Here is a 12,093-nt window from a genome sequence, read left to right as displayed (position 1 = left end):
CAGGTCTCTCTAGCATTCTTCATAGATGCATGATGTTTAATTGTAACCATCAGGCCAAGTCTACCTTAAAAATTGTTGCTGGCATAGCTAGATGGGACAGGGGTTGTGAAGAGGTGTGAGCCTTGACCTGCGCTGGACAAAGCCCTACTGTAGATACAACTGTACTGCCAAAACTTGCTCCCACTGTGGACCTAGCCTCCGTGACAAGTGGTTCAAGAGCAAAAATGACTGTAACACGATTACCACTTGATTAGCCTGGCACTAGAAAGCACTTTGTAGCCTGAGAGTCTACAAAAGGGTATCTATCATCCCTTACACACTCTCCTCCTCTGATTTTGTGACAACTTTGATTTGAGAGGCACTCCATTACAAAACTCAGTCTCTTTAAATTGCCCAGTGTTCCCTGAGAGTAGTTGTCTCTATGGCCTTTTTTCATCTACAGCAGCCTACAAAACAGGATTGGCTTAGGGGAAACATAGAACTTGTCCAGAAGAATGAATGACAAAAATTCTCCTCTTGAGTTAGCAGGCAAATCTGGAAAACCACCGTACAAACTTTAAGATGACCAAGGACTTCTCTCCCAAACTAAAGGCTTCTCTCATAACACCACCATCCAGACATAGACAAGCAAGGGAATCCAAACAGTTTGCATATGCGGCTGGTTGAAATGCTCAGAGAGGAAATTTCTGACTGTCTTTCACTAGGCCTGTGGTTTTAAAATGATGAGAATGTGCTAAAAGGGGAGAAAAATGTTTACTCCCCTGCACTTTTTGTGCAAAAATCCCAAATGCCTCTGCAGTTCCCCTAAGAGCTGGCAAATAATCAACAAGTAAAATGCAATGCAGCAAAATGACTTCTCTTAATGAAAAGGAATCCTTTGGTGTACATTTTCAAATGAAGAAATCCCTCTGGCTATGAACTGTGCTAAGACAGGACAGTAAAGGATCTGTTTACTTCAGCTGTGTCACAAGGCACCTTGGTTTAATGCTGCCTCATTCAATAGCACCCAACAGAGCCAACGGAGATTTATTTGGAAATACTTGGGAGTAGAAATTCTCCCAGTTCTTGAAGCTCGGTATTTTTTTATGGAGGCAGTTTCTGGCTGAGGTTATCATACTTAGCTTCCATGGATCCTCAGAAGACTGAGGAAGAGAACCAGTTCTGGGCACCAACAGGACCTGCAACTTCAGGGACTATAAGCACAAAGGCTCCTCAATAGAAAGAAGTTTGTCTTGTTGAGGGTGCAAGGACCCCTAATTCAATATTCACAGGAGTCCTGTATAAATGCTGCGGAAACTATCTGAGAATATAAATCAAAACTATGTCAGTGAAATTGGCTTCAATTCCCTCTCAAGAGACGGTCAGCCATGTATATGCCATTTGTTCATTCTTTATTCTGATCCCAATTTTCATGGGCTACAAATGATGGAGGGACTCTTCCACACTCTGAACAGATTTCTCTATAGAAGCACAAAACTACATGCTTAGTAGCATTCCTACTTTTATTAAAAGTATTATAGTATCCTATAGTAATAGGCTCAAATAATGCAATAAGCACATCCCAAACTGTAGTGGTTTGGATCATTACTGTAGAATATTGGAGATTTTTTTAAAAACAGAATGTAAATAAAGTAGAGTGGAATATATAGCAGCTCTAGCAGTAGTTTTTCAAATCTTTATTCAATCACTTCTTTTCTATACAGAAATGGCAATTATTTATCCATTTATTTTACTCATTTAGCAGACACCCTTCTTTTGCTGACATTAGCATTGTTTTCTGTCTCCACCCTTGTTTGAGCTTCTTCTAAGCATGCATCTGACAGCTGACATGCTCTGACTTCTACACCTCAGCATTCTTTAGAATTTTCCGATGGTATTACCATTTTCTCTGAGGGTAGCAACCTTGGGAGTAACCCACACTTCCCCTCATCCTTATGAAAAAAACATTTGTATTCAGAGTTACCTTTGTGAACATCAGTAGTTAAAAAGGGCAGGGGGGACTAGGGTATGGTTTTTAAAAGCTCTTAGTATTGGCCTACCTCTGCAGCCATTTAAATTAATGGTAGAACTCCCATTGATTGCACGGGAGTTGAGTAAGGCCAACAATGAGTACTTTTGAAAATCCCACCCTTACGGAGTTTTTATCCTATAAACATGTAGGTGTTATGTTCTACTGTACGGATAACAGATGGCCTCCATTTCACCTGATATGGTCCCTTGAAATATGTGTTAACTATTTATCCTAAACAATATTTGCCACCTTGCATTTAGCTGTGATACACTGAGCCACGACTACACTAAACCTACATCGGTATAACTATGTCACTCAGGAGTGTGAAAAATCCACCCCCCTGAGCGACGTAGTTATACCAACTTAATCCCCATGTAAACAGCTACGTCGATGGGAGAAGCTCTCCGCCTCTCGGGGAGGTGTATTAACTATACTGACATGAGAAGTTCTCCCATCAGTCTAGCAGTGTCTTCACTAAACCACTGCAGTGGCGCAGCTGCAGCATGGTACATGAAGACAAGCCCTAAGTTTCCCAGACCTAAAACTTGTCTCTCTCACCAAGAGAAGTTGGTCCAATAACAGATACTACCTCACCCATCTTGTCTCTCTTCCATATCCTGGGACCGACATGGTTACAACACCACTGCAAACACTGATCATGTTACACAAAATTAATCTGCAAAACTCCTTGCCATAAGATAGTAATGAAGAAAAATGCTTAAAATAATTCTAAAAAAATATTGGATTTTTATATGAATAATAAGAATACCTTCAATTTCACTAGGTAGGACAAAATATATATATAAGGGATCTCAACTTCCAGGCTTCAGATCAACCACTTATTGTCTGTGATTAGTAAGAAACTTTCCTCTTAGGCATAACTGTCCATGCCTGTGGCTGTGTGTTTTATGCCTTCCTCTGAATTGGCCAGTCTCAGAGAGAGAATACCAGACTGAATACCATCTGGCCACCGGTCTGATCTGGTTCTAATGTTCTGATACATTAGATTATATAATGTCAGTGTTACATTTATATATATGCATTGATCATATGAAATTAATGCTATGAATTAAGGGGGTATCGGAGGGCTTTGTGTCACAGAAGGTCATTGCTCTGGCTTCTCAACTAGAGTTCAAATGGCTCCAGTCAGATTTATGGTCAAGTAAAAATGGGTTTGGTGGTCTCTGAACTTTGCCACAAGGGGGTTGTTGACCACATTTCCACACTGCAGCAAATTATGTACAATTACTACAATGCACTTTCCTATAAATTGCCAGTATGACATTAAATATTGTAGCACTTTTTGTAAGAACAGCTGAATGTGTTTTGAAGAAAAGGGAAGCATTGTCCGTCCTTAACACTCACTTGTCCCATGATACATATAGAAAGTAAATTAATATTTTATTAGGGCTGTCAAGCAATTAAAAAAATTAATCGCGATTCGTCTCACGATGAATCGCACTGCTAAACAATAATAGAATACCATTCATTTAAATATTTTTAGATATTTTCTACATTTTCAAATATATTGATTTAAATTACAACACAGAATACAAAGTGTACAGTGCTCACTTTATATTATCGTTTTTATTACAAATATTTGCACCGTAAGAAACAAAAGAGAGTATTTTTCAATTCACCTCATACAAGTACTGTAGTGCAATATCTTTATCATGAAAGTTGAACTTAAAAATGTAGAATTATGTACAAAAAAGTAACTACACTCAAAAATAAAACAATGTAAAACTTTAGAACTTACAAGTCCATTCAGTTCTACTTCTTGTTCAGCCAATCGCTCAAACAAGTTTCAAGGAGATAATGCTGCCTGCTTCATGTTTACAATGTCACCTGAAAGTAAGAACAGGTGTTTGCATGGCACTGTTGTAGCTGGTATCACAAGATATTTATGTGCCAGATGCACTGAAGATTCATATGTCCCTCCATGCTTCAACCTCCATTCCAGAAGACACATGTCCATGCTGATGATGGGTTCTGCTAGATAATGGTCCAAAGCAGTGCAAACCGACGCACATTCATTTTCATTATCTGAGTCAGATGCCACCAGCAGAAGGTTCATTTTCTTTTTCGGTGGTTTGGGTTCTGAAGTTTCCGCATCGGAGTGTTGCTCTTTTAACTCTTCTGAAAGCATGTTCCACACCTCCTGCCTCTCAGATTTTGGAAGGCACTTCAGATTCTTAAACCTTGGGTCAAGTGCTTTAGAAATCTCACAGTGGTACCTTCTTTGTGTTTTATCAAATATGCAGTAAAAGTGTTCTTAAAATGAACAACATGTGCAAGGTCATCATCCAAGACTGCTATAACACGAAATATATGGCAGAATTCAGGTAAAACAGCAGGAGACATGCAATTCTCCCCCAAGGAGTTCAGTCACAAATTTAATCAATGCATTCTCTTTTAACGAGCATCATCAGCATGAAAGCATGTCCTCTAGAATGGTGGCTGAAGCATGAAGGGGTATATGAATGTTTAGCATATCTGGCAAGTAAATACATTGTAATACTGGCTATAAAAGTGCCATGCGAATGCCTGTTCTCACTTTTAGGTGACATTGTAAATAATAAGCTGGCAGCATTATCTCCCGTAAATGTAAACAAACTTGTTTGTCTTAACAATTAGCTGAACAAGAATTAGGACTGAGTGGACTTGTAGGCTCTAAAGATTAACATTGTTTTGTTTTTTGAGTGCAGTTATGTAAAAAAATAATCTACATTTGTAAGTTGCACTTTCATAATGAAAAGATTGCACTACAGTACTTGTATGAGGTGAATTGAAAAATATTATTTCTTTTATCATTTTTACAGTGCAAATATTTGTAATAAAAATTATAATATAAAGTGAGCACTGTACACTTGGTATTCTATTCTGTAATAGAAATCAATATATTTGAAAATGTAGAAAAGCATCCAAAGATATTTAATAAATTTCAATTGGTATTCTACTGTCTTTAGTGAAGGAAATGTGTTTTTATGGTCTTCTCCACATGAAAAAACTGTGCCAATTTCAACAAATCTCTTTAGAAACTGATTTAGCTAAAATCACTTTATTATAAGGCACTCTTAAACCCAAATAAGAGTATCCACACACTAGGCTCAACCAACTTAAATCAATTTCTCAAGCCATTTAGTTAAACCAGCAAAATTTTCTCATTTATACCAGGCCTAAATGTACTTTGACATGCCTACCACACTACTGGATTCTGTAAAAATAATTAACAGTAACTGATACTCACTGCTATCCATCATCTACCATCTAATTCATCCTTTTGAGAATTACAGTCTTTTTTTATTTGTATATTTTTATGAGTTGTATTTTTTTCTGAATGGTCTACCAATTATTTAGGGAATTAAATTATGCTTCCTTTCCCTTAAAAGGATGACTGCTTCTGCTGCACATGACATAATAATTATTAAATGTCTGTTTTCTCCCAAGAATGTATTTGCTTCTTGGGATAGCTGCACCCTTGGTTTAATGCCAAGTAAAAGGGGTGAAATGAGTATCCAGAGCAAGTGATGGAAGCCTGCTGCTTGAGTCATTTACTGTAGTCCAGAACACATTGCAGGGGCGTTTCTGTCTTATTACTATTTTTCCATCCTTAATTCATTATTATAATGAGCTCAGTTTCCTGAAGTGTTTCACAATAGTATCCTATACCTCCCCTTCATTAGAAGCCCAATAACAGTTTTCATTACAACAAAAGACAAAAAAGTTTTTTTCTAATACTGGATTTTCCCAGTGACCAGTGGCAATGAATATAAATATGCCCAAGATCAGGGATTCCTGCATCTCATTCTGCTCTCCAGCCCTCTGGCCAGCAACTATTTTGAAAGAGCAAAGGGGGGGAAAAAGAGAAGGAAATGAATTATCTTCGGGGATGTAAGTAACACAGATGCTCAGCAGCAGAGTGAGCTAGTCTCTCCCACTGTCTTTTTGACAGTGTGTGTAACTTAATTGGCAGGATTTCACTCCACTCCCTTGTCTATTTCCTCTTCTCAGACTCTCTCTTGGCAGCGGCAGCCCTGACATTGCTCGTCGGGACCAAAGCTGTCCCCCTCCCAGATTCCTCCGGGGAAGAGGAACTTGTTGATGATCCCTTGGACTCGCTTGCCAGAAGCCCCTTGCTGCCTGATTGTGAATCCCTGGCATGGCTGCTGCACAGCAAAGCGGCCAAGCTGAAGGACGAGGTGGGTAATACACGGAGGCAGCTGGGACTGGGATCCCAACCTGAGTTAGTCAGTTCTTTGCTGCACTTGGCAGGTTTTAACAGCAAAGGGGACTATCTGGTGTTTTATGCCTCTCCTTTCCTCCAGCTGTTTTATCTGGGATATTGTTGTCATTTGTCTTGAGCTTGGCCATGGAATTGGCCACCTCTCTGTCTGATTGGGCTGCAGGGTGGCTTATGCTGGTTTCCCATGGGCAAGGCCTAAGAGAGCATGGAAGTGAATTCCTTTTAGTCCTGAAAAGCTCGTGGGCCACGAAGATATTTGTCAAAAGTGGAGTGAGTGTAGGCAGGCACAATGCACAGCCACCCAGAGCATTTTTATTTACAGGACATGCAGTCTCCTGACCTTCTACAGGAGCAAATATTTGAGACATACATCTTAGAAAACATACCAATCTGCATTAGTGTAACCATGCTGTGTATCAGACAGACTAGTGCAAATTGTTTCTGATGGGAGATTATGAAAAGCATAGAAAATGTAACAGTGATTTCTAATTAGTTAGGACAACATATTCTGCTAAATAATTTTAAACGCTGATTAAAAAAACATTTTTGTGGAGATTTCAGTAATGCACAAGGCCTTTCTACTGACATAGTTATACAGTGCCTTTTGCCTGGGAAATGGTAATGTGATAAAGGTGTAATAAAATATCTGTATTTACTCCCAGATGTGTGAGAAGTTTACTGTGTGTGACAGCAGTATGGAGATGCTTACCCAAAACAATCTGAACCTCCCCAAGATCACAGAGAAAGATGGATGTCTACTCTCTGGATTCAATGAGGCAAGGAATCAATAACTTTTATAATAAATTAATAACCCCATACATAGGGCCTTATCTGAAGCTCACTGAAGCACTGTATAAACATTAGCTAGTTAACTGATACATAGAAACAATATTTTCATCAAATAATGTTTTCTGCAATAAGTAATTTCCTTACCCTTCTCTCATTTTAGGAAAAATGCTTGAGAGGAATCTCCAGTGGACTTTTTACATTTCAGACATACCTGGAATATGTACGAGAAACATTTATTAGTGAAAAGCAAAAAGTGGAATCCATATGTTATGGTACAAAGCATCTGGCAAATACTGTGAGGCAGATGGTGAGTTATTTTTATGTTTACCCATACATAATTGTTTTGACTTTGATTTGAAAAGGAGACAGAAATATTATGCTCTGAAAAATACGTAGACACTGATAGTGATCCCATTGGTTACAATGGAAGCAGGCTGGCTCCACAAATCCATGCTCTCAATATTTATCAGAAAGGATATCAATGGTAAATTACAGATTTTACAAATATTTTCTGACAATTAGATTGTTCTTTCTACAGCTTATTGTTATCTCTAATTTGCACACCAGCTCTAGCAAGTAAATGTGCCACATTATTTTGCAAATGACACAAAAAAGTAGATGCTGGATTGGTGACAAAGAGAAATCTGCTTTCTGTTAATTTTTTCCTAGTAGTTGTAGAATTAGGACTCAATCCTGCAGTCTCTTCATGCCCAAAACTCCCACTGAAGTAAAAAACAAATACTCTTAAAGTGACCCAGAGAAAGACTAGAGAATACCTTTAACAAACAATATAAATATTTAAAATCTCATAAAAGCAAGCTTTCATGCAGGATCGTATGATATGATTAAAAATTTTCAGTTTAAAATCAAATGTACAAGTTATAGAATTACTGATAAACACAACCTATAGGTTAATGACTTGGCTGAATAACAAGTGCCACCTACAGAGAAACACTTGCTTTTTGCATCACATTTGATAACACCGTAACATTTTACAAAAGCCTGAATATTTGTGGACTCAGAAAATTAAATGCTATTCAGTTCTAATAGCTGTTCTGGATGTTTTGCAATACCTTGAAAGGACACATTAGCTGTGCTTGTATGTCTTGCAATACTTTGAAATGTAACTCTTTAAAATTCACTCCATTCCTGCAATTCTTACTTGCACTAATAGCTCTTCATGTGAATAGATTCTTTGTAGTCAGTGGAGCTACCCGGTGAATAAGAACCACTTAAGTGAGTGAGTGTTGCAGGATCAAGAATTATGGAAACTATAGGCCATTATTTCCTACAAGCTATTTTTTAATGCCTTGAAAAGCCATTTGTATATATAAAATAAATGTTGTATAGTATTTATTTTCATCATTTTTAGATGAATGGGAGCTGAACTTTTTCCACACAATGATAACCTAGAATAATAGTCCTGTTATGGAAAGATAATGGACCATTGATTTCACCTGTATATCTTGAAAACATTGATTTATGGCAATTGTTTGTGTTGCTCTATAGCTGGATGAACTCAGTGAGACTTTAGCCTTCATGAAAGTGAGAAACTGATTGAACTGGCTGGAACTAAACATAATGCCTAACAAAAAGCTCACAAGTAAAACCTGTGCCTGTGGGAACGATGAGAGATCCTGGGGAGTAGAAATAGAGTCTGCCTTCCCAATTAGGAAGTGGGGCCTGGACCACCCATACAGCCAAACTGCCCTAGCTGCTACTGAGTATGGGGATGACTTTGGGACATAGCCTATTGCTCACCTGTTGTTAGTTTGTGGTCAAGTAGATCCATAGAACCATTGCCAGGTCAGATTCCGAAAAAGATTCCCTAGCACAAGTAGTACAGGCTACAAATGAAACTCAAGTACCATAGATTACAGTGGGGATAAATAAGGTTATATAGCCCCATCAGACTATCTGCTGACCCAGTAGTACAGCAAAGAAAAGCATGTGCTTTCTTGTAAGCATCTTTTACATTTTTCACACGCATAAAGGCAGATCCTGTCCATCAAGAGCATTTTATAGTATTGTAACCAATGTATTTTTATTTTCTTTTTCATAGGTGAAAAATCCTGATGCAGTGATCATGCCAGACCCAGCTACCCAGAGCACACTTTTTGCAAAACTGAAGTCAAATAAAAAATGGATAGAGAAAATCAGCACCCATCTCATCCTCCGAGACTTTACTTCATTCATGGAGAAAACTGTGAGGGCTGTTCGATATCTGAAAAACATCAGGAATCTCAGTGTTTGAATGTTTTAATTCAGGCACATTTCTTCATCACAAAATCTGTCATGTGGCAGATGATGGTGTTGTTCTATTTTAAGAACCAGAAGTAATCAGAATAGTTTATATTTTATTAAGATTTCCTTTTACAAGTGTATTTATTGTTTTTTAAAATATTTATTTTTTTAAAAATATTGCCTATTTATTTTTCCAGGATTTAGAGATAATTTAAACAGAGCCTAGTTTATTTCAATATTTACTTCCACTACCAGTATTTATTACCACTATTTACAATACAAACTGATTTCACTTAATATTCAAGAAAAAGAAATTCACTTGAGACGGTTGTATGTAGAATGAAAACACAGACTAATTTATGCTTTGAAAATGTGTGAGAGAGTATTTAACTTCTATTTATATTTAAAGAAAAATAAAAGCAGATTAAAAAACAACTAGCTTGTATGTATTTAAATAAAAGTATGGAATTCTGCTATATCCAAACTTCACCCCTAGAATTATTTATATTCTACATTGCCTTCATTCAGCAGCCATTCTGGAAGATTATTATTTTTTGGGTAACTAGATCAAAGTTTCTAAAAACAGCTATATAAAGAGTCAAATTATTAAAAAGAATGATAAATATCAGCCTAACAGGAGTAAACTCTAATTCAGTGGTTCTCAACCTGCGGTCCACGGGCCACGTGCAGCCCAATAAGCACACACCTATAGCCCGTGTGACATCCTCAGGGCCACACAGATAGTGTATATATTGTGTAGATGTGGCCAGCATAACACATAGAGAGCTGCATATGTGGCCCACAAAGGTAATTAGGTTGAGAACCACTACTGTAATCCCACATTGTTAGACTAAAGCTGAAAACCATTAACAAAAACACCTATGGCAACTTGCCTCAAATGATCCACATGCAGATATTAAAAAAATATATCCCACTGCCAGCAAACAATCTACAGCAGCACATATAAAGGAAACAGGAGTCTTGACCCTTGCCCTAATGGAGGACAAACACAGTCCAGGGTAACAGATCTGATGTATAAAGTTCTTTTCTGGAGTCTATATAAAACATTCTAATGAGCACTTCCAAAGCTATACTTAAAACCTATTGGGGCCAGGTGAAGAAGGGACAGATGGAAATTTCTTGTGTCTTCAAGGTAAGGGACTGCCTCTTCCCATGTTCTTATATTATCTAACACAAAGCATCTTATAATTTTATTTATTTTGTAAATAATATAAAAAATTTTCACTGTGTAAAATGCTCAGATACCACAGTAACACCCTTAATCTAAAACCTACAGGCTGATTATTAGATTTATAGCAGTCATTCAAAAGAATTTACTGAACTTCAGCAAAGTCCCTTTCAACAGACCAAATATTTTACAGGAGAAAGTATCTGGATTTTTTCCATGCACAGTGTTCATCTGTAATGAGTTGCTCTTTTTATTTTTATTGATTTGACATGGTAGATGAGAAAAAAAGTCAGGGAAACATGATTTACCATATCATTCTTAATTCTACCTGATTGTTCCCAGATAATACCATATACAGAGCCCAATCCTGCTCCCATTAAAGTCAGTGCCAAAATTCCCATTGGGTTCAAGCAAGTCCACATTTGATTGCTAAAGGGATCTATACCACTGAAAAAATATTTAACAAAGCCTCTATATGCTGTACCATATATAAAAAAGGGATCCATTTGATGTACAAATATTTTATTTGCCATTTGTACTTCCCAGTGTAAAGTAGGTAATTTGGAGAGGGAATGTGAGAGGCTTTCCTTCCAGGTTCAGCTTTACATGGTGACCAGCAATGAACCTGGAACAGATGTCCCATGTTTTCTTTCCTGTCTGAAGCCGGAAGGGACTTCCTGTGCATAAAGTGCAATTTTGTGACTGTACTGGAAGAAAAAATTCTTGGACTGGAAGGTCAAGTGGAAGCGCTACGGAGAATCAGAGAAGCTGAGGAGTTCCTAGACACCCAGGTTTGAGTAACACCAGTACCCCAGGTTCAAGGACAGCCACCAAAAAGTCAGAGAGAGAGAGGAAGTCAGAGAAGAGGCTTGACAGTGTATAACCACCAGAGGCAAGAGGTCACAGCAGCATTCTGCATGACTGGAAACAGACAAGGATGGGGGGGCTGTGGCCACCAGAGAAAAGAGGGCCAAGAGGAATTCCAGAGCTAGAAGTTTCCAATCAATGCTAGGTCCTCAGTATGGAAACTGTGGAAGATCTCTCTCAAAATCCAACTGGCCCGAGAGACTGGAGGGATGTTTGGGTCTCTCCTGTGGATGGCAGCTCAGCCCAAACTAAAAAAATCAAGCAGGCACAAAAAGAGATCTTCAACTGCCCCAGGAAGACGGATGATCCTTGTTGGGCATTTAGTACTCAGAAGAATCAAAAGCACATTCTGCAAAGACAGGCAGACAACAGGACAGTGTTCCGTCTTTCTGGAGCCGTCAGTCTAGACTGGATAGGCTTCTGAAGTCAATGGGCAAGGATCCATTGGGGAGAGAGTTTATAGTGGTGCTAATGATGCGCTGTCATGGGATATCTCACAGATAAGAGAGAACTTCAGGGAACTCAGAAGCATGCTAAAGAAGAATATCCAAGCGATCTTCTCAGAGATCCTTCCTGTTCCATAAGCAAAGGAACACAGAAATTTCTGAAAGTGAACTGCTGGCTAGGTAAGTGGCAGAACATGGAGGGTTTGGGTTTTGTATAACATTGGTCCATCTTCTGTGAGGAGAGGGAGCTGTACAGTTTGGATGGCATCCATCTCACTGAAGGAGAACCGACTTTTTCAGG

At 38.2% G+C, this 12,093-nt stretch overlaps 1 protein-coding gene across 1 annotated transcript; it reads left to right on the top strand.

The window, feature by feature from the left end:
• Positions 1-5,941: 5,941 nt before the first annotated feature.
• IL6 (interleukin 6) lies at positions 5,942-9,335 on the top strand. Its single transcript, XM_084621746.1, has 4 exons — positions 5,942-6,213; positions 6,920-7,033; positions 7,207-7,353; positions 9,109-9,335. The coding sequence occupies exons 2-4, from the start codon at positions 6,920-6,922 to the stop codon at positions 9,298-9,300; spliced, it is 453 nt and encodes a 150-aa protein (XP_084477872.1). The 5' UTR covers positions 5,942-6,213; the 3' UTR covers positions 9,301-9,335.
• Positions 9,336-12,093: the final 2,758 nt, after the last annotated feature.

Source organism: Lepidochelys olivacea (genome assembly GCF_965140295.1).
Source record: "Lepidochelys olivacea isolate rLepOli2 genome assembly, chromosome: 2".
NCBI lineage: Eukaryota > Metazoa > Chordata > Testudines > Cheloniidae > Lepidochelys > Lepidochelys olivacea.
This window is presented reverse-complemented; position numbering and strand designations above follow the sequence as displayed.

Coding starts and splice junctions, on each gene's coding strand:
- IL6 (XM_084621746.1), top strand. CDS start 6,920: ATGTGTGAGAAGTTTACTGTGTGTGACAGCAGTATGGAGATGCTTACC. Junction 7,034..7,206: donor TACTCTCTGGATTCAATGAG/GCAAGGAATCAA, acceptor CTCTCATTTTAG/GAAAAATGCTTGAGAGGAAT. Junction 7,354..9,108: donor CAAATACTGTGAGGCAGATG/GTGAGTTATTTT, acceptor TCTTTTTCATAG/GTGAAAAATCCTGATGCAGT.